The sequence below is a fragment of the Heteronotia binoei genome, chromosome 3 (assembly GCF_032191835.1).
Source record: "Heteronotia binoei isolate CCM8104 ecotype False Entrance Well chromosome 3, APGP_CSIRO_Hbin_v1, whole genome shotgun sequence".
In the NCBI taxonomy this organism is placed as follows: domain Eukaryota; kingdom Metazoa; phylum Chordata; class Lepidosauria; order Squamata; family Gekkonidae; genus Heteronotia; species Heteronotia binoei.
Window position 1 is genome coordinate 170,156,685 of NC_083225.1, and position 23,483 is coordinate 170,180,167.

Below are 23,483 nucleotides of genomic sequence, written 5' to 3' on the forward strand. Positions count from 1 at the left end.
TGAAGATTCATTGTAAATCAGCTACTTCAAGGCTAGCATCAAGCATGGTGAAGGCATCTGCTTACCAGAGTTCTTTAACTTGTTGGCTCCTGCCACAAATGAGAACTAGCCCAAGAAGCATTCCCATATACAAGGGCAGAAGCGCATAGAATGAACAGGAGCCTTCTGAAGATGATCTGTTCATATGAACCAGAATCCTACCAGCCATATTTACTGGCAAAGTACACATTCCCACAATGCACCTTTATCTGTGCAGTTGCCATTCCATGCAAACTGAATGGCAGATTTTCCGTGCCTATACAGCTTCCATTCTTGTGAACTGAAATTTTGGGGGAAGTCTGGAAAATCCATGCATTGGCCAGTTTACAGGACATTGCAAACATGTGAATCATGCTCCAGGTAAATGTGATTGGTGGACTCCCGGTTAAAGCAAAGAGAATGGAATGAAACATCTCCAAATATCTTGAACTCTTTTGTCCTCCTTTCCAGCACTGCCAGCTCTGACAGAGCTTCAAGGAATATGAAAGAGTCATGCTTCAGTGCTTTGTCCATGAAGGGAGGTGTGTGTGTGACTGATGGGGCAGCATTCATAATGGAGAGGGCCCACAGAATCTGAAATAGTCAGAACAAAAAAAACCATAATGTGTATGTGCAAAAGCCGGAAAAGGACAGAAAGCATTTGAGTCAAGAACAGCAAGATGGCAGTGGATCATTCCATTCCTTTTGCGAGTGATTTATCTCCTTCACAAATATGCAAAAGGTTTTTTTTTAAAAAATCCTTCTGTTTCTGTGCTTTAACTGCAGTTCTCCAAGCTTACACTGCCGGCTCAGTGCTGGTTCAGGTAAATTTGCCAGGTGTATTTAGAAAGAGATTAAAAGTATAAAAATTGCTTATGCGCACGGATGAGCCTCTGATAGTCATAAGCCAGCAAATATGCAGGTGTGTTTTTTTTCTTTAGTAGTAGCTGTTTGCATGGCAATCCAGTCCAGAATGCACAAGAAAAGCAGGTAAGTGTCTTGTCCAAATAGGAGCCCCATGGCACAGAGTGGTAAAGCTGCAGAACTGCAGTCCAAGCTCTCTGCTCATGACCTGAGTTCAATCCCAGCGGAAGCTGGGTTCAGGTAGCCAGCTCCAGGTTGACTCAGCCTTCCATCCTTCCGAGGTCGGTAAAATGAAGACCCAGCTTGCTGGGGGTAAAGTGCAGATGACTGGGAAAGGCAATGGCAAACCACCCCGTAAAATGTCTGCTGTGAAAATGTCGTGATGTGACATCACCCCAGAGTTGGAAATGACTGGTGCTTGCACAGGGGACTACCTTTACCTTTTTATCTTGTCCAAACTAAGGTTAAAGAGAAATGGTGGTGGGTCATAAAAAGTAGTCTAACTCAAACTGGAGCTTATTGTCAGGATGGAAAATGAAGTCTCAGAGCTGTTAGCTTGCCCGCATTCTGAATGGCTGGCAGTTTGTAAGATGTCCATCCACGTCTACTCACGGTAACCACTTCACATATAAATAATAAGCAATGGTGTGTTACTACCAGCTCAAGTATTATACTGTGTGTGTATATATATATATATATGTGGTAACAGGCAGCCAAGTGATTTGTTTCGTGATGATATTTGATCAGAGTCTTGGGGGACAGATTGAATCCAAGAGATGGCTTCAAGAGGAGATTGGATAAACATCTGGAGCAGAAGTCCATCAGTGGCTATTAGCCACAAGGTATAGATGGAACTTTCTGTCTTGGGCAAGAGATGCTTTGTATTCTTGGTGCTGGGGGAACAACAGTGGGAGGGCTTCTAGTGTCCTGGCCCCACTGGAGAACATCCTGATGGCACCTGGTTTTTTGGCCACTGTGTGACACTGTGTTGGACTGGATGGGCCATTGGTCTGATCCAACATGGCATCTCTTATGTTCTCTTGAACACCCTGCCCAGGGATGCCTTAGGAGTTTGTGGCACAGGAGACATTTCAACTTACAGCTTAGCCGCTAGACTGCACCAGATTCATAAATCCCTTTCTGTTAAAAAGGAGACTGACATTTCACTCTCATGATTCAGCAGCTCTAGAGGAGATTAAAATACGGTCATAATGAATGAGCTTAAAATACACTACTTTTTGCCTTGGGATGTTGAACAAAATTAAGGGCAAGCATTTGGGCCTGATCAAAATCAAGGTCAAGCATCAGGACCGAACCTACTCCTTCCCCTGCCAAAATGTTTTTTGCCACTCCTACTTTAATTTGAAATAGCCCTCCCTATGCAGCTCATTCTGTTCTGTCCAACTATAGTTAAGAAGGAACTGCATTTTTGCCTCAAAGATGCAAATGGAAATGCTGGTGTCGCAAATTCAATGCAGGGAAGGAGGTGCCTCCTCCCATTCTTCTTCCTACTGTCAAGCTGAGATCAGGATAAAACAACCCTCATAAGCAAAGTTCTTTATTGCTTATCCTAAATAAGCATCTTTTGAGTCCATCAGTAAATAAAAAAACCTGGCAGAGGCCTGTACTTCTAATCGTTCAGGAGGGTTAAGATCTCTGATTATGTACTCATATTATCATAAGCTGACAGGGTTTTGTTTGTTTGCATCTAGTGATGGGCATCTAGCTTGTCCCTTAAAAGAACTATTTCCATCTCAAAAATGAAGCAAATTATTCAGCCTTCCATTGACTGAGGTATGTTTCTGTGGTACAAAATTAGATGGATTTCTCAGAAACAGAACTTCAAACAGGAAGTGAAAGGCCATAGTAGTCAGGGCTTTTTTGTAGCAGGAACTCCTTTGCATATTAGGCCACATCCCTCTGAAATAGCCAATCCTCCAAGAGCATAGGGCTCTTAGTACAGAGCCTACTGCAAGTGCCAGGAGGATTGTCTAGATCAGGAGTGTGTGGCCTAATATGCAAAGGAGTGCCTGCTACAAAAAAGCCCTGATAGTAGTTAATCTTAAGTATGATCTTTCCTTCTGTGGGCATAGCACCTATACAACGTGGCAGATGAGGTTCAATGTGGCCAAGTGCAAAGTAATGCACATTGGGGCCAAGAATCTCAGCTACAAATACAAGTTGATGGGGTGTGAACTGGCAGAGACTGACCAAGAGAGAGATCTTTGGGTCGTTGCAGATAACTCACTGAAAATGTCAAGACAGTGTGCGATTGCAATAAAAAAGGCCAACGCCATGCTGGGAATTATTAGGAAGGGAAATGAAAACAAATCAGCCAGTATCATAATGCCCCTGTATAAATCGATAGTGCGGTGTCATTTGGAATACTGTGAACAATTCTGGTCACTGCACCTCAAAAAGGATATTATAGCATTGGAAAAATTCCAGAAAAGGGCAACTAGAATGATTAAATGTTTGGAACACTTTCCCTATGAAGAAAGGTTAAAACGCCTGGGGCTCTTTAGCTTGGAGAAACGTCGACTGCGGGGTGACATGATAGAGGTTTACAAGATTATGCATGGGATGGAGAAAGTAGAGAAATAAGTACTTTTCTCCCTTTCTCACAATACAAGAACTCATGGGCATTCAATGAAATTGCTAAGCAGTAGGGTTAGAAGATAGATAGATAAGATAGATAGATAAATTTATTGTCATTGTTCTCAACAAAAAGAGAGCAACGAAATGGATAAAAGGAAGTACCTCTTCACCCAAAGGGTGTGGAATTCACTGCCACAGGACGTGGTGGAGGCTACAAGCATAGCCAGCTTCAGGAAGGGTTTGGATAAAAATATGGAGCAGAGGTCCATCAGTGGCTATTAGCCGCAGCATATTATTGGAACTGTCTGGGGCAGCGATGCTCTGTATTCTTGGTGCTTTTGTGGGGGAGGGGTGCAAAGTGGAAGGGCTTCTAGCCCCACTTGTGAACCTCCTTTTTTTTGGCCACTGTGTGACACAGAATGTTGGACTGGATGGGCTATTGGCCTGATCTAACATGGCTTCTCTTATGTTCTTATGTTCAAGGATGGGGCCACAGAAGGGATAACCAAGTCCTGATCACTTCCTTTTTCCTTTAGTGCATGCCCTTCCCAGTAATGTACATGCACTGATGCTCACATGAACACCAAATTAAAATGTTACACAGAACTGGGGGGTATGTGATTATTTTCCCTTCAGACTGCACACCTTTCTGTACTTTCAAAGATGAAGCTGAAATCTCTGAGTTGGGAAATTCCTAGAGGTTTGGGGGTGCAGCCCAAGGGAGGGTGTGGCTTAGGGAGGAGGAGGACTTCAGCTGGGTATAATGCCATAGAGTCCATCCTTCAAAGCTGTCATTTTCTCCCAATGAAATGATCTCTGTCATTTGAAGATCAGTTGTAATTCCAGAACTCCAGACTCCACTTGAAGGTTGGCAAACTTACAAAAATCACACTTTTACAGGGCTTTTTTTGTAGCAGGAACTCCTTTGCATATTAGGCCACACACCCCTGATGTAGCCAATCCTCCAAGAGCTTACAGTAGGCCCTGTAATAACAGCCCTGTAAGCTCTTGGAGGATTGGCTACATAAGAGGGGTGTGGCCTAATATGCAAAGGAGTTCCTGCTACAAAAAAAGCCCTGCTTTTACTTTCTTTTTGGACCAAGCAGATGGAGCGAGCAGAATAGGGATGTGAGAGCTGTGCATAGGGTTGCCATTCCTTTTCATGACCAGGTGTGATGTTTGTATATGCTTTGCATGATGCACATCTAAAGGAGGAAGGGAGGAAACATGGTCATCCTGTGCCTTCTGGGGAACACCCTTTTGACTTTTTTGCTTGTGCAACACACATTTGTCCTTGAATCTGAGTGAAATTCCAAACCAACACTGAGGCTTCAGCAACCTCTTCAGTGTCCTGAAGAGCAGAAGGGCTGTGGCTCAGTAGAGGAGACTCCACTTGGCATGCAGAAGGTCCCAGGTTCAGTCCCTGGCATCTCCAGGCAGTAGGTGATGTGAAAGACCTCCACCTGAGATCCTGGAGAGCTACGACCAGTCTGAGTAGACAGCACTGACCTTGATAAACCAGTGGTCTGATTCAGTATCAGGCAGCTTCATGTGTTCAGTTGTGACCAAGCAACAAAGCCTTTGGGGTAGGTGGGGAGAACGGTTCAGCACCTGTAGGAAAACATCGTCTTTATTAGGTGTGCTCATCAACCATCCTCTGATCATTGGTTTGGTTTCTGTCCAGTCTTGAGGTTACTGTAGTATAGATCAGCAAGGCCAGGATCACTGTCCAGGGCCAGCCTCCAAATTTGACTTAGAACGGGTTTTTTTTTGTAGCAGGAACTCCTTTGCACGGCCAGCTCACCCACTAGGCAAACTAGGCATCTGCCTAGGGCACCGGCAGGGCAGGGGCACCAAAATCGGCCCCCTTCCCCTAGACAAATCCCTAGTTGCCTGCCTGCTTCCCTCTCCCTACCTCTCTCCCACCCGATTGTTAATGCCCGGGAAACTGGCAGTGACACGCCAGCTCCCGGGGCTCTTTCAAGGTGCCCCCCTCCCCTGCTGATCAGCTGATTGGTGGGGAAAGCTGCAGGGAGGCGGGCGTCTCCTATGCCAGCCTTCCAGAACTCTTGGGTCTTTCAGTGCTGAGGCGGTGGGGGGGAAGCAAGCCACTGAAAAAGTGGCCACTGCTGCTGCTTCCTCCCCACTTCTTCCCTGGATTGTGTGGGAAGGAAGTGGGGAGGAAGCGGTGGCAGCCGCTGTTTCAGCGGCTTGCTGGTTTTTCCCACTACCCCTATGCTGAATGTCATGAGAGCGCCAGAAGCCTATGCTGGCCTCCTCATGGTTTTTCCCACTGATCAGCTGATCAGCAGGGGAGGGGGTGCCTTGAAAGAGCCCCGGGAGCTTGCACTTCATTGCCAGTTCCCTGGGCATTAAAATTGGGAGGGAGGGGGAGGCACCATGGAGGGGGGCAGTGGTGTGCAGCACGGGGGGGGGGGCGAGCATCGAGGCTGCCTAGGACGCCATGCACCCTTGGGCCAGGCCTGCTCCTTTCCATATTAGGCCACACACTCCTGATGTAGCCAATCCTCCAAAAGCTTACAGGCCTCTTATTACAGGACTTACTATAAGCTCTTGGAAGATTGGCTACATCAAGGAGGGATGTAATATGCAAAGGAGTTCCTGCTACAAAAGAAGCCCTGATTTAGAAAAAGAAGAGTTGGATTCATACCCCACCCTTCACTCAGAATCCCAGAGTGGCTACAATCTCCTTCTCTTTGGTGTAGTGATTAAGTGTGCAGACTCTTATCTGGAAGAACTGGGTTAGATTCTCCGCTCCTCCACTTGCACCTGCTAGCATGGCCTTGGGTCAGCCATAGCTCTGGCAGAGGTTGTCCTTGAAAGGGCAGCTGCTGGGAGAGCCCTCTCCAGCCCCACCCAGCTTACAGGGTGTCTGTTGTGGGGGAGGAAGGTAAAGGAGATTGCGAGCCGCTCTGAGACTCTTCGGAGTGGAGGGTGGGATATAAATCCAATATCTTCTTCTTTTTCAGGTTAGGTGGGGCTAAGAGAGCACTGAGAGAACTGTGACTGACCCAAGGTCACCCAAATGGCTTCATGCAGAGGAGCAGGGAATCAAACCCAGTTCTCCAGATTAGAGTCTGCCGCCTTAACCATTACACCAAGATGGCCCTCTAAGCCAGATAAAAGGTTCTATTTGCTAATGCCTCGACCTGTTCCTCCAGCAAAAGAGCTCGGTCCAGTACTTCTCTCAGAGCTCCTGAGTTCGACAGAGACAAGCTTAGCCCATCAAGGGCAGGCAGCCCAATCTTCTCCAATTGTAAGAGGTCAGCTGTGCAGAGGGGGGAAAGTCAAGATTTCTTCTGGGCTTGTATAAGCCTAAGGAGGCTCTTTTGATAATATATTAACAATAGGTTTTCTATCTTGGAGATGAATGAATGTTTGAAAAAGCCTTGCTTGTAATGTACAAATGCATTTAACTCTCCTATTAAAACCTCTGTGTCTCTCGTGAATACAGGGAAGTCATGTATTATTTCTTCAGAAATATTTCCTTTTAAAAAAAATTCCTGTATAGCCCTTATTTACAGGACCACTTCAAAATGTCATCCTTCAATGTCACTCACATCCGGGGAGGAAGGATTTGGAAATGGCCAGTCATTAACCTCCTGTTAATTCCGAAGGGCTTTTCTCCCCCCACCCCCATCCCACAATGCTTTGCAGGACACAGGAGAGGGTGCTGAAGCATCAGCTTTGGTTTGCAATTTCACTCAAAGCACGTCTCATCTTGCCGAGGAGGCTGACTCCAGGATCTGTCAGTCAGCATGACAAGAACCTCACCAAAGTCCTCTCAAGGGCATTGGATTTTTGAATAGAGGATGAGAGTCAGATTCTCTGGTTCATGGTTTCCCAGGCAGGAAAAGGAGGTGTGATTCTGAAAGCGAGAGGAAGCCTATCCTGACAAGGTGTCATCAAAGGAAAGCCTGGCCACCGATGTCCCTTTGCAAAGGAAGGCCCTGGGAGGAGGGCATTTAACCATTCCCTCCAGCTCCACTTTCCAGTCCTTGCTTGCAGTAAAAACCTAGGTCCAAACAGCTATACCACATGATTCTGCTTCTTAGTGGTAGCAGTGGATTCTCTAGGCCAGAGTTCTCCAACATGGTTGACACCATGGCTCCCATTGACACTTTTCCTGGTGCCTGTCAAGTGTTTTTAGAAAGTGGGCAATGCCAGGTGAGACTTTTGCCCAGCAAAGGTTCTGATTGCTGCTGGAGATTTGATTGGTGGTGCATATTTTTAAATAAATGTTGCTGTGGTAGATCCCTGATGGTGAGAGCTTCATGGATCTTCATTGTATGACTGAAGGTGAGCTGCAGCATCCATTTTGTGCTGAATATGCTTCTTTCAGCAGGCATTTTGTGGCAGCCATTTTGTGGCTGTGCCCACTGTGATGTGTCAAAATTCCAAATGTGCCCATAGGCTCAAAAAGGTTGGGGACCCTTGCTCTAGAAGAAGAAGAAGAGAAGAAATTGAATTTATACCCCACCCTTCACTATCTGAAGGAGTCTCAGAGCGGCTTACAACCTCCTTCCCTTTCCCACAGCAGAAACCTTGTGAGGTGGGTGGGGCTGAGAGAGCTCTGACAGAAACTGCTCTTGAGCAAATCAGCTCTGAGAGAGTTATGACTGACCCAGGGTTACTCCAGCAGTTGCATGTGGAGCAGTGGGGAATCAAACCTGGTTCTCCCAGATAAGAGTCTGCACATTTAACCACTACACCAGCTGGCTCTAAGTGAATGAGTTACGGTATTTTGTTAAATATTTATCTTAATGAATATTAATCTTTTCCATTTCATATATGTTGGTGTTTGTTTACTCATTATTATTCCCATGCATTTTTATTTTTACCATTTTGTTTCTACTAGTTTCAGCAAAAACCTTTTATTTCAAGTTCCTATCTCCTGCTAACTCTCTCCTCTAGCCTCTGACCTTCTACTTCCACTGTTGCAAGACTGGTTGACTTTGCTGATTGGAATGCTTCTGTGTCAGTTCCGTATTGTCTGCTATCTCCTGATTCTCTCCTCTTCGCTCACTTTCTAACCAAACTATCAGGCCCTGAAGAAACAGAGGAAATTCATTCATTAACTGTTATTCTGTTTTTAAAATCCATTTTGACACAAATACTTTCATTAATAGCTTGCATACTGGCCACCGTTTCCCAACTAATAGTGAGCAAATTAGATAGGTCATTTTTCCTCACTGTTCATCAATAGACAAATGAACATGGACTGACCTTGACTGTAATTACAGCTGAAAACTTTCATGTTCTTTTGAGCAAGTTTGGAATATCATGCTCTCTTTCCTATTATAACAAGAGACTGTGTCAGAACGTATCAGCAAGCACCCAGTACATCATTTCCCCCTCCCCCCCACATACACTATTATTAACAGAGTCATTGCCAATAATGAACTTACAGCTAGTGATGTATAGTGGCAGCTGGGCTCTTCAGCAGCTAACCATGCATGCAGCGTGTGGATTTTTCAAGCTCTGTTCAGCTGTAATACTCAAAGCTAGCTTATTTTGTACCCAGTACCCTCCTCAGATAAAGATGCTGGGTGACCATGCATTGTGAGCTTATTGAGATGGCTTGGTTCAGGGATGGCCAAACTTGTTTAACATAAGAGCCACTTAGAATAAACATCAGATGTTTGAGAGCCGCAAAACATGAATGTCAGATGTTTGAGAGTCGCAAGCCAGGAAGGAAGGAAGGCAAATAGATGGGAGAGGGAGGGGTGGAAAGAAAGCAGCTTTAACTTAAAATGCATTCTCCAAGTGGCCAGCTGGCTTGGCTTGGAGAAATGATTTAAAGAGAGAAATGCCTTTTCCTAGCTGGCCAACGGGGTGGTGAGGGCTTTGAGAGCCACGCAATATGTATGAAAGAGCCACATGTGGCTCCCGAGCCACAGTTTGGCCATTCCTGATTTAAATGGATGATCTGTGTGTCATAAGTCTGTTGCTGTATATTTCCCCCACTACATATTGTTGACTGCTTTGGGTCCCCATTGAGGAGAAAACTGGAATACAGACATGCTAAATAAAAAAAATATTAGTTTAAGGCTTGGATCCTGTAAGCCAAGGATCGTGAACATGGTAACTGTGAGCTCCAGAGCAGCCATTTACACCTTTCCTTGCATTCACCAAGTGGTTTTAAAAAGTAGGGAAGGCATGTTGGGGCTTTTGTCCAGCAAGGCTTCTGATTGGCTGTTAGAGATTTGATTCATTGTCAGTTTTTTTAAAAAAATATTGCTTCAGTATCTGCTGCCATTTCTTAAAAATGTTGCTTCAGTATCTTGTGCTGAACACAAGAATCTTCACTCTGTGACTGAAGGTAAGCTGCAGCAGCCATTGCGTGGCTAGTTCTGCCTCTTATGGCAGCCATTTTGTGTCAAGTACTGCACAATCTTCATCCATGATGACCTCTATGATTGCAGAATCAAAGATAGTTTATTCACTGTATGAAGAAGTTACAGACTAAGGATACAGGTACAGACAGGCAATTATATAGGTTGATCCAGACTGTTATACATTTGAGCAAAAAAGCGCCTTTTTCTGCCAATGAAATATTGCCCTTTCCCTCCCCCTTAGTTCAGTTCCAGTTGGAGCCAGCAGCAGCCAAAAGCGATAGTCTCTGGGAGTAGTTGACCTTGATACCAAGCTACAACATACCTCAGGGTGAGAAAGGCTACTTGTAAATTTCCCAGACACAACGTATTCAATTAGTTTGCAAGCTGCTTTAGCTGTTACAAAATTATTACAATAGTCTGGATACAACATGGAAGTGCTCATGGCAAGGAGACCCCTTGACATTTTGTAGCTGTGTCCACTGCACTGTGCAAGAATTCTAAAGGCACCCATAGGCTCAAAAGTTTGGCAAACCCAGGTTGTTACTCTGTAATATGTGAAGCACCCTGACTTAGATGGCCCAGGCTAGCCTGATGTCATCAGATCTCAGAAGTTAAATAGGGTCAGCCCTGGTTAGTATTTTGGAGACCACCAAGGAAGTCCAGGGTCACAGTGCAGAAGAAGGATATGGTAAACCACCTCCCTGTAAGGTTTTGGCCAGATACTATCATAAGACTCCTTGAGTATATGCTGAAGAAGCTTTGTTAATAGATAAGATAGCAAACATTATCAGCATGCGATCACAAGACTGTCTTGCCAGACTAAAATGGTGAGGGGTCTGGAGACCAAGTCCTATGAGGAAAGGCTGAAGGAGCTGGGCATGTTTAGCCTGGAGAGGAGGCGGCTGAGAGGTGATATGATCACCATCTTCAAGTACTTGGAGGGCTGTCATCTCGAGGATGGTGTGGAATTGTTTTCTATGGCCCCAGAAGGTAGGACCAGAACCAGTGGGTTGAAATTAAATCAAAAGAGTTTCTGGTTCAACATTAGGAAGAACTTCCTGACCATTAGAGCGATTCCTCAGTGGAACAGGCTTCCTTGGGAGGTGGTGGGCTCTCCTTCCTTGGAGGTTTTTAAACAGAGGCTAGATGGCCATCTGACAACAATGTAGATCTGTGAATTTAGGGGGAGGTGTTTGTGAGTTCCTCCATGGTGCAGGGGGTTGGACTAGATGTCCCTGGAGGTTCCTTCTAACTCTATGATTCTAAAATGGATGGACAGTTCCCCCAGTAATTATATCTCCTGAAATAATGACTCCCCTTTTTCCCACTTCCCCCAAAGTAATCTGAATCAATTAATAGAAACAGGGCTTTTTTGTAGCAGGAACTCCTTTGCATATTAGGCCACACCCCTGATGTAGCCAGTGCTCCTGGAGCTTACAGTAGTTCCTGTACTAAGAGCTCTGTAAGCTCTTGGAGAATTGGCTACATCAGAGATGTGTGGCCTAATATGCAAAGAAATTCCTGCTACAACCGCCCCCCCCCCCCCCAATATAAAGTCTTTTCCCAGGCCTCAGTGTTCCTTCCCATCAAGGTCTCCTTCCACATGTTCTTCCTAATTCAGTTGGTCCGTATCAGAGCAGATTAGAGCTACAAGCCTGGAACATCCCACTATAGAGTACTAAATGTTTAAGAAATACAATGGATGTTAATAACTGCAAATACATTTGTAATATGGAGTTTGTACATCATATGGATACAGATACACCTGCATGATGATGAGGTGTTAATGAGCAAAGGTAATCATACCAGCAAAAGAAGCAATAGTTTCCATCCCTAGCCATGCTTGTCAGGGGCAAGTTTCTGACACTCTTGCCTTGAAAACCCTACAGAATTACCGTAAGTTGGCTGCGACCTGACAGTATGTGAAACTATTCATTAGGCCGCAGTAACACTCACCATTAAATCCATCCCTAACCCGTCGCTATTATACCCCACAGCTTTTTTACAACGAATTTCCTGATCAGACATCCCTCCATCCTTCAGTTCTAAGCAGCGTTGGTCCCGTCGCTGGTTGATCAGAGGTCTCAACCGGACCTCATTTTTTGAGATGGCATTCCACACTCGCGCAAGCGCAGTACGTGGGATATTGTGCTTGGCTTTTAATTTAAAAAAGGTGCCAGAAGAGGTGGGCAATCTGCCCCCCCCCATTTAAACACCCAGAAAGGAAGGGGAAGCCCAGGAGCTCTCTTTGCTGTCTCTCCACCTGGTGTTTAAATGGGGGGGGGGGGGAGCACAGCAACTCTCTTTGCTGTCTCTCCACCTGGCGGGGAGACAGTAAAGGTGGGTGATCTTCCTCACCTCCATTTAAACACCCCGACGTGGTGTTTAAATTGGGGGGGAGCACAGCAACTCTCTTTGCTGTCTCTCTGCCTGGCGGGGAGACAGCAAAGGTGGGTCATCTTCCTCCCCTGGCAGGGAGACAGCAAAGGTGGGCGATCTGCCTCCCCCCCCCCCCATTTAGGAAAGGTCCCCTGTGCAAGCACCAGTCGTTTTCGACTTTGGGGTGACGCTGCTTTCACAAAGTTTTCATGGCAGACCTTTTACAGGGTGGTTTGCCATTGCCTTCCCCAGTCAACTATACTCCCCCCCTCCCCCAGCAAGCTGGATACATATTTTACACCAACCTTGGAAGGTTGGAAGGCTGAGTCAACAATTGCTGGTTCAATGATATCATTTGGAGTGGGCTCTCGCAGGGAAGCGGATGTGCGCTTGCGACGAGTCGGCTACAGTGGAGTGTTCAAACATAGAAAGTACGCGCGGGAGTCGTCGGAAGCATTCTTATTTCGGATTTAATGTACTATCAAAAAAGTCCGCGTCTCAGTCGTGGCAGTTCGGGTCACGAACGAGCCAACGACCATTGCCAGATCCTGATGTTTGGACAACCGCATAAAATCCGACATGCATCTGGCTTTCATCCATGCCCATCTCGTCAGTTTATGTGCGTCTGACCTCAGCCATTAGAGTGGGGATCTGGTTGCATAGGCTATACAAACTCTTTTAAAAATGGGGACAGGGGAACTCCGCCAACCAAAAGTCCACATTTTCAGCTCTTTGGAAGCTCATGTGCAAACTCTGAAAAATGTAAATCCAATTTGGATTCAGTCAGTAGCACGATAATAAGAGCTGTTGCTTTCGGTCTTAGGAAAGCTAGGTTGCAAAGTTGCACTGTTGTTCGCTAAGCATCTGCAAGCCGGATCTGCAGCTGGCAATGTAAGATGAAAAGTGGGTCTGGGTGGAAAGCCCTTCAGAAGCCCTGAGTGACTGAAGCTGCTTTAGGAGATAGTGAAACCAAATCGCCTTGCAATGAATAGCAGATGGAGCATTTAGAGCCATTGCTTCGACGGAATGAGTGAGCTTCCGGAACCAAAAAGCCAGTAGAACACTGAATCACTTCCATTCATTTGGAATCCTGAACAGGTGTCGCCTTTCTCTTCGAAGCTAAACATATCATTGGCTTGCATTTTCTGTCTGGCTAAATATCCAGAGGTTTAAAAATAGTAAAGCCTGACTGAGAAAGAAAAGGAGACAGACTGGCTGATGCTTTATCAGCCTTCATTCATTGGATTCATTTTTCACCCTCTTAGCAAATAATTGCATATTGTTACAGTTGTGCCAAGGGAGGAGATGACCTTTTCTGTAGGCTTTTTTATAATAGCAAATTGCAAAAAACGTTCCTTCCATGGACATTAATAAATAGAAGATACTTGCCTGAATGAGCCTTGATGGCTAATAGCTGCAAGGGGCAGAACACCTGCTTGTGTTGGAAACTAGAAGGATACAGGTTTGGAGACTTGAATGCATCCAGCAAAGAAGACAGGGACCCTGTAGGAAGGAGGACTCCCAGAGCTGCCGTGGGTTATATGTTACTTATAAGGGAGGGGTTGTAGTTCAGTGGTAGAGTATTTACATAGCATGCAGAAGGTCACAGATTCAGTCCCTGTTAAGTAAGTAGTAGTGATGTGAAAAACCTCTGCCTGAGTCCCTAGAGAGCCTCTGCCAATCAGAGTAGACAATACTGACCTTGGTGGACCAATGATCTGATTCAGTATAAGGTGGCTTCATATGTACTCATGTATTTGTACAGGAGCACCACATTGTAGTTCAAGGCAACACAGCCAGTTCAACTTAAACGTCCCAGTGATCCTGGCCCTCTTATTGTTGCTTTCTGGAGACAAGTTACTTGAATGAATGAATGAACTTTTTATTACGGTCATAGACCAATATAAAAACTATAACACATCAAAGGCAAGTTACTTAAAGACAGTGGATCTTCCTACAACATGAAGTAATATCATCGTAAAGCATCATTTTGTCTGTCTTTGTGGTTTGACACATTGTTTTCTAGAATGTCATGAAGTACCGCTGGTTCAGATCAGCATCTTGCCTCACAGTGTCCAATCAGTGTGCTGCAGGAGTGAAAAAGGGCAAGTGTTATGTATAATGTTAGGGATTATTAGGAAAGGGATTGCGAATAAAATGGATGATATTGTAATGCCCCTGTAAAGATCTGTGGTGAGGCCTTATTTGGAATACTGTGTACAGTTCTAGATGGGTAGCCTATTTATTAATTTATTTATATTTATTGTTTCACTATTGTTCCCCCTTAATAAAATCCAAATAATTGTTAACCATATATACATAACTTGTTACTCCTGCTTTGTTTCTGTATACCCTAAAATATCTTCATCATGTTGCTGTTCAGCCCTTGTCTATAAGTTTGAATAGGGGTTTTTTTTTTCATGCATGCATATGAAAGCACATATGTTGAAAAAACTTTTTTTGGTCTTAAAGGTGCCACTGTACAGTTCTGGTTACCATAACTCAAAAAGGATATTTCACAGCTGGAAAAAACGGTTCAGAGGAGGACAACCAAGATGATTAGGGGGTTGGAGCACCTTCCCTATGAGGAAAGGCTAACTTTTAGGGGAAAGACAACTAAGGGGGGGCATGATAGAGATTTTTAAAATTATGCATGGGATGGAGAGAGTGGACATAGAGAATTTTTTCCCCCTCTCCAAAAATACTAGAAATCAAGAGCATCCAATGTAGCTGATGGACAGTAGGTTCAGAATGGACTTTACGCAGCATGATCAAATTGTGGAATTCACTGCCAGAGAATGTAGTGATGGCCACAGGAGTACATACCTTTAAAAGGAGACTAGATAGATTTGTGAAGGATAAGTCTATCAATAGCTGCTAGCCATGGTGACTGAGGGGAGCCTCCACTTTCAGAGGCACTAAGCCTCTGAATCCCATAGCCAGGAGGCAACATCAGGGGAAGGCCTCGACCTCTGTGCCCTGATGCTGGCCAGAGGAACTAGTTGGCCACTGCGTGAGACAGGATGCTGGACTAGATGGACTATTGCTCTGATCCAGCAGATCTCTTCTTATGTTCTTATGCAGAGGCAAGCAAGTCAGGAAGCCCTTCTTTCAGGAAGTCTTCAATGGACAGAAATGCCACTGTTGCTGAATAGTCAGAGGGCACTTGAGGCCGGTGCTACTTTTTTTTAAAAGCTAAGTGGGTCTTGGCCTCATTTGTGCCTGGATGGGAACTGCTCAGGGGAGAATTAATGTATTGTACTTGGTTGGTGGAGGGAGGCTGATATGAAGACAAGTTGCAGAGAAATACATGTCTCAATTCCTGGGTCATCTCTACTGTCAGGCCGCTCACTTCTGGCAGGGGTACTATTAAAGGCAGCAAATTGCCAATTATTTAGGTTGTTGTTATGTTACCATCAGAATGTGTGATTTCTGCCTCAGGCACCAAATAGCCTTCGGCTGCCTGTGTCTTCCTGACATTTATTTTTAACAACAACCTCATTAATTGGCAAGGCTTTTCTTTATCTAGCATTAAAACGATGGGGTAAAATAACAGAAGCCTGTTAGGAAAATATGGCAGCAAGCATATTTCCAGGTGCTTCCATACCGGCCATCCTCAGAAATACTCAAATCTCTCCCTGAAAAATTAATTTCTTAGGGGCAGAAAAAGTAGGGAATTAATTCCATTTATTTATTTATTTGCTTGCTTGCTTGCTTGTTTGTTTCCTGCTGGGAATCCCCAGTACAGTGTGGTAGGCAGAAAACTGTGTAATAGTGGAAAAATCCTGTGGGGTGGTGTCTAGCCTTCAAGAAATACGTCACAAGTGTGGTGTCTATGTACATGCGAACACAGATCAAAAAATCTGTACACAAATTTCAGGAATGGAACAAAGTTTTTGTTGTGGACTAAATGCCCAGCTGCTGCCGCTTCCTCCGCCTCCTCCTTCCCCCCCCCCATCTTCTTCTTCTTGGTGCATACGGGTGTTTTGCAACTATAATAGCTTTCTCTTTGTGTTTCTTTTTTGCTCTCCAGGATGATCTGCAGCCCGCTGCATCTGAAACGAACTGGGAATCAGTCACAAGCCCTGTCTTGGTAAGTGTTGGCTGTTTCATGTGGAAAAGCAACCTGGAATTCCCCATTGGAAGAAATACTGAGAATACCATCAGAGAGCCACATGTATTTGAAAATACAATATTTCCCAAAATTAGCTCCAAAGCTCTTCACAGTAGTGCCCTGACTTGTTAAAGGCATGGTAAGAGGACTGGGAGAGTTTAGACTGGCTTCTCTGAAAGCCAGCCTAGCTGGGCATTAGGAATGTTTGGACATGCCCCCTTTTTTCATTTTTGCATGTTATCATTGTGAAGGCTTTCATTCTTCCTGTTTACCTGATTTATTTATTATTATTTTGCCGTTTATGCATTGTGCAGCATTATTAGACCATCTGTATTTGTAACTGGTGCAGAGATAACATTCAGGGTGCATTAATTTTATTGGGAGAGATTCAGCACGAGGAAACACGAAAAGGTGTGGAAGCTTGCAGAAAAGGAGAAGCAAAACTGAAATGGAGATTTTTTGATCAGAACCTATAAAAATGGAGATATGATAGCATCCCTGTTGAGCAACATGCCTGAAGAACATGGCATCTTAGCCTGAAGTGCTAAGATTGGCATTTCCAGGTTGGGAAATTTTTGGAGATTTAGGAGGTTGAGCCTGAGGAGGGCAGGATTTCAGGAGGGGAAGGACGCCAGCAGGTTATAACTCCATAGAGACACCCTCCAAAGCAGCCATTTTCTCTGTGGGACTGATTTCTTTAATACGGAGATCAGTTATAATTCTGGGAGATCATCAGGCTGCATCTGGAGATTGAGAACCATACAAGAGTCAATAGGCAGCTGCGCCATGAATTGAGGAGTGTTCTCCTTCTGAGAAAACAGATTTCACTGGACTTAGAAGGGTGTAACTTTGTTTAGGATTGCACTATTACTTGTTTGCTGTCCACCACCATGAGGTTGGCAAAATTGAGTCTAATTCCTGTGTCACTTCAAGGCAGCAATTCTGGAAAATGCCTGGCCAGTGCTGTCCAAACCTTGTGGCCTGGAGATTAGATCCAGCAACTGGAATAGGGTTGCCAGCCTCCAGGTGGGGCCTGGAGATCTCCTGCTTTTGCAACTGATCTGCAGCTGGCAAAGATCAGCTCCCCTGGAAAAAATGATCAAAGCCACCAAGTAATACACCGTCTTACAGTTTTCAAAAATATATCACAAGGATTGTGTACAACACATACTAAACAATACAATATTGACAGAGGCCAGCAGTGCTAAGGCCTTTTAAAGTAACAGAAACCCCAAGGGGGGCAAAAAAAACCCCCGTGAACATTGTGCTCATTGAAAATGAGAAGCTTAATGCTGTGATTAGAGAATGTAGAACAGGGTTCCTAAACGATCGAACCATTAAAACTGAAGAAGGAATTGAAACGTCATCAAAATCTAGAGAGACGTCTTTTTAAGAAAGCGACTGCATTGAAGCTACGTTCTTTAGGAGCAGTAGGCTTCCCAATCCCCAGGTCCCAGCAGGGGATCCCCTGTTTTTACAGGCTTCCCCCCGCACCCAGCCAGCTGGCTGGCAGGGGAAGCCCCGCCCCCACAGTCAATGAGGTTTTAGAGCTCCTGCAGGTTTAGAACCTGCAAACAGGTCTGTGTGCCTTTAAGGCTGAGCAGGAAACAGGAAGGGCTTCATGGGAAAGGGTCAGTAACAGTTTTGTAGGAGAACAGCCCCTCTCTTTCTTTTGCTTTCAGTTTTCAGAGCAAGTAAAATTCTGCAGGAACACGATCCCGTAAGTATTTGTGTGAGAGAGAGGGGGAGGGGGCAGGGGATTCCCTGGCTTGGAGGCCCTCCCCCCGCTTTAGAAAGCATGGGGAGGGAGGGAAATGTCTACTGGGCACTCTATTATTCCCTGTGGAGAACAATTCCCATAGGGAATAATTGGGAATTGATCCACGGGTATTGGGGGCTCTGGGGGGGGGGCTATTTTTTGAGGAAGAGGCACCAACATTTTTGTATAGCATCTAGTGCCTCTGCCCAAAATACCCCCCAAGTTTCAAAATGATTGGACCAGGGGGTCCAATTCTATGAGCCCCAAAAGAAGGTGCCCCTATCCTTCATTATTTCCTATGGAAGAAAGGCATTTATAAAGGTGTGCTGTCTTTTTAAATGTAATGGCCAGAACTCCTTTGGAGTTCAATTATGCTTGTCACACCCTTGTTCTTGGCTCCACCCCAATGTCTCCTGGCTCCACCCCCAAAGTCTCCTGGCTCTGCCCCCAAAGTACCCAGATATTTATTGAATTGGACTTGGCAACCCTAAGGAGCAGCCACCTTGTGAATTTCAATTGGACTATTTCCAAGTTTGGATTTACATTTATTCATTTGGGGACAGGGGTGGTATTCGCCCGCTAGGGGTTTCTGCTACTTTAAAAGACCTTAGCACCGCTGGCCTCTATCAATATTGTATTGTTTACTATGTGTTGTACACAATCCTTGTAATATATTTTTGCAAACTGTAAGACGGTGTATTACTTGGTGGCTTTGATCAGTCTACTAATTACACCAAATGCCTTCAAGCAGCAGCCCCTGGAAAAAATGGCTGCTTTGAAGGGTGGACCCTATGGCCTTGTACCATGCTGAGGCCCCTCCCCTCCCCAAGCCCTGCCCCAGATCTACCCCCAAAGTCACCAGATATTTTCCAACACAGACCTAGCAACCCTAGTAAACAATACCACCAGTCAAAATGGACTTCCACTATGCAATTCCAATCCCCACATGCAGGGCTTTTCTTTTTTGTAGAAAAAGCCCAACAGGAACTCATTTGCATATTAGGCCACCCCTGACATCACCATTGTTTAACACAGGGCTTTTTTGTTTTAAAAAAGCCCAACAGGAACTCATTTGCATATTAGGCCACCCCTGACATCACTATTGTTTAACACACACCCCTGACACCAAGCCAGCCAGAACTGCTTTCTTGTGCGTTCCTGCTCAAAAAAAAGCCCTGCCCACATGTATATATGAACACTGTATTTCATGTTCCATAAGTTCTGTTGAATGATTGAATGAGCTTCAATTTTGTCTAGTTTAAGCTGTCTGGGTTTTTTTACATGAGGCCACTTGCACACATGAGTAACCATGAAAAACCCATTGACTTTAAAAAAAAAAATTAAGATACTGTGTTATTTTCTTAAAAAGTGTAATCTCATTCTGAATTCTTTTCTCTGTTATCGCTCTCTGAAGAATAAGAACATTGCTAGTGCCTTGGCCTTCAATGTTTTCTATCAAGTAAAAACCTACTGGATATTATTGAATAGCAACAGTGAGATGAATAGTGTGGGAAGCCGAGTTGTCTCATTATAACATTTTTCTTTTTGAGGCCCAGTTTATTTATTTTATTGGATTTTTCTCCCACCCTTCCCACAAGTGGGCTCAGGGCAGGTTTCATCACAGGTCAACAACATTTAAAACCACAGCATTCAAACTTTACAGATTAAAAGAAATCTAAAAATCAAAACAATAGTCAGTGCCTTAACAGATTCAGCCAACAGATACAGATGGTCATTTGGGGCCTCAGGACCACTGGGTCACTGGGGGCAGGCCTAATAGATGCCCACTGCCTCAACTAAAGGCCCAGTAGAAGAGCTCCATTTTACAGGCCCCGTAGAACTGTAGTAACTTGGTGAAACCTTTTTTCTGTGGGTCAAAGGACAGGTTGCCACAAAGACTTGATCTGCTGATGTTTACCTTTTTAAAAATTGTCATTTTGTTGTCAAGTCACAGTTGACTCAGGGCAATCTCATAGGGTTTTAAAGGCAAGAAACATTCAGAGGCGGTTTGCCATTGTGTGTCTCCACATCACGACCCTGGTATTCCCTGGTGGTCTCACATACCAAATACTAGCCAGGGCTGACCCTGCTTCACTTCCAAGAAATAATGAAATTGGGCTAGCCTGGGTTATCCAGGGCAGGGCAAGTGTTTATTGTTACAAAAAAAGTCACAAAAGGATTGATTTAAAACTGGGGTGGGGGGGAATATTAAGTCTTTCGCCCCACATAATTCTCTGCAGTAGAAATTAGCAAAAATGGGGAGTTATTATGTCTGGTAGAGTGAAAAACAGTGATTAAGAAAGATCCAAATAGTCAACCGTGCTGGTCTGAAGTAGTGAAACAAAATAGGAGTCGATTGCACCTTTAAGACCAACTTAGTTTTATTCAGAACGTAAGCTTTCGTGTCCATGCACACTCATTCGTCGTCTGAAGAAGTGTGCATGCACATGAAAGCTTACGTTCTGAATAAAACTAAGTGATTAAGAAAGTGCAGGGAAGTATTTGTTAACTCCCCCTGCTCAAGTGTTGTGGAGCAATTACTTTTTCACATTAAAGTATTTGTGGGTCAGACTCTTAATCATCCTGGTAGATAACCTGGGCTGCCAGAGGGAGTGCAACTCTCTCCTGGGCCTCTCAGTGGCTTTCAGTGCCATCAGCCATGGTATCCTTCTGCAATCACCTTTCTGGGCTGGAATTTGGAGGCACTGTTTGGTGTGGCTCCAGGCCTATTTGGAGGGTAGGTTTCAGAAGGTGGTGCTGGGGGACAGCAACTCAGCCTCTTGTCCTTTGTGTTGCGCAAGGCTCCATCTGGGGCAAGTGATGCTCTGTATTCTTGGGGGGGGGGGGGCAAGAGTGGGAGAACCTCTGGTGTCCTGGCCCCACTGATGGACTTCCTGATGGCACCTGGGTTTTTTGGCCACTGTGTGACACAGAGGGTTGGACTAAACGGGCCATTGGCCTGATCCAACATGGCTTCTCGTATGTTCTTATCATGTCCCCTGTGCTGTTCAACCACTAGGTGAGGTCATCAGTAGATCTGTGTTGGGTTGTCACCAATATGCAGATACAATTTTGTTAGGCATGTTTTAAAGTTAGTGGGCACCTTGTTGGCCCTAATGAGAGCAGAAAGACAGAGTTTAAATTTCATAAAATAAAAATAAATTAAATCTAATTTATCAAATAAATTAGTTGAAATTTAGAGCTCTGAACCATCATTTTTAAGCTTATGATCTACTGTCCCTGCACAAAAACATCCTGTGAATGAACTATGAGAATGTTTCTCTAGAGTGTTGGTCGTCAAATACACAATCCCAGGTCTAGGGGGTTTAGGCTACGCCCCTTCAGATATGCAAGGAGGAGGGGAGAAAATAACAGAAAATAACTTATGAACTACAAAACAATTTATTTATGGGTTCTTGTGGTCTGGTGGAATCCCTGGTCACAGGTCTACAAAATACAAAGCCAAATTATAGAACAATATATACAAGGCTTTTCTTTACAAGGGGGGGGACATAAAAAGGGACATAAAAATGACACAAAGATAATACAGTGTACACAGAAGAACACACTAAAATAAAAGACTATGGCAACCAGCCAACTTGCTCCTTTACTAGACAGTGCAGCATTCCTTGGCTACTTGCCATAAACCTTACTTACTCAATGCTCTCTTGGTCAGGCACACAACACAGGTAGACCTCACTGTTTCTCACAGTCTGTCTTGCTGTCCTGTCATACCTTCCTGTGGTGATCTTCATCAAAATATGCTGCATTTGTATACGCTGTGTTGGTTGTTTTCTACATGTAGTTTTCAAAATACGCTTTACTCTGTGTTTGTCTTAGGGGGTATCCTTTCACTCTCCATCAGTGACTGACCCAACGCTCACTGCAGAAGCTCTGGATCAGACCATTGCTGGCTTTGACACTGTGGAAGAACTGCTCAGGCACTTTAATCCAGATACTTGGCAAGAAGATCTCGACACTCTGTACACAGACACTGCCCAGTACAGAGGGAGAAATTTATATCAAAGGAAGTCTAAAGGTAGGAGTGGGAAATCACTGGGGTGGGGTGAGTGGGTTTATGACTGTGACACAACACCAATATAGCACTTTTTTTCTACTCTCTTGCCAGTCAAGGCATTTCAAGCAAAGAAAGCTACTGCTCAATGGCTCAGGGAGAAAACAGAGTGGGATCTGACCAGGGAACTTTTGCTTTTATTTTATTGAAATATTTGTTCTGCACTATTCAGCAGTTTGTTTTCAGGGCAGCTTACACAAAATACAAGCTTAGTCATTAACCCCAGTACTACAGATGCTTTCGGGCTGTGCTGCTGGAGAAGAATCTTGAGAGTCCCTTGGACTGTAAGAAGATCAAATCAGTCAGTCCTAAGAGAAATCAACCCTGACTGTTCCCTGGAAGGTCAAATGCTGAAGCTGAAGCTCAGATACTTTGGCTACCAAATAAGAAGGGAGCACTCACTGGAGAAGACTCTGATGCTGAGAAAAACAGAAGGCAAAAGAAGAAGGGGACGGCAAAAGATGAGATGACTGGACAGCGTTACTGATGATGAAATAAAATAAATAAAATAAATAACTAACATGAATTTGAGCAGACTTCGGAGGATGGTAGAAGACAGGAGGGCCTGGCGTGACTTTGTCCATGGGGTCACAAAGAGTCAGACTCAACTGTGCGACTGAACAACAACAAAAAAACCAGTTTCCTTGGCTGTCACTGTCTCCACTGCTCTTCTTTGAGGCTGTGACTTTCTGAAAAGAACTAGGCTGCTGGAGGTTGGTTTTGTCCCAAAGGTTGGGCTCACCTGTGCTTGGGTTGCCAGCTCTGGGGTGAGAAATACTTGGAGAATTTCGGGGAGAAGCTTAGGGAAGGGGGTTGGAGAGGGGAGGGACCTCAGCCGGGTATAAATTCCATAGAACCCACCCTCCAAAGCAGCCATTTTCTCCAGGGGAACTGATCTTGGTCATCTAGAGGTCAGTTGTAACAGGTGATTTCCAGGTGCCACCTGAGGGTGGCAACCCTTTGGGGCCAGATGGCTGCTCTTTCCAAGTAGCAGCAACACTGGGAGGCTTCAGGAGGGGCAGTGATGTCACATAATGTTAGAAGCCACATTGTGAGGAGAGACATAAAATATATAAAACCTGAAGTGTCACTGGAAAGAGAGAACGTGTATAAAATATGAGGCATCTCTATATTACAAGCTTAGATTGCTTTGTACTGGCACAACTGACATGGCTTCTCTCAAAGAAACCTGGAAAGTACAGTTTGTTGAGAGAAATAAGGATTCTCTGACAGAGATCCCTAGCCCACCTTCAATAGAACTGGAACTCCCTAAGCAGTGGAGCTGACTGTTAAACCACTTCCATTTGTAGTGTAGCT

At 44.6% G+C, this 23,483-nt stretch overlaps 1 protein-coding gene across 1 annotated transcript in view; it reads left to right on the forward strand.

Moving 5' to 3' along the window:
- PDGFD (platelet derived growth factor D) overlaps positions 1 to 23,483 on the forward strand; it is a 222,352-nt gene that overhangs the window by 177,952 nt on the left and 20,917 nt on the right. Inside the window, exons 4-5 of the mRNA XM_060234882.1 lie at positions 16,252 to 16,311; positions 21,932 to 22,130. Coding sequence (XP_060090865.1) covers positions 16,252 to 16,311; positions 21,932 to 22,130 — 259 coding nt within the window. The remainder of the gene's footprint in view (positions 1 to 16,251; positions 16,312 to 21,931; positions 22,131 to 23,483) is intronic.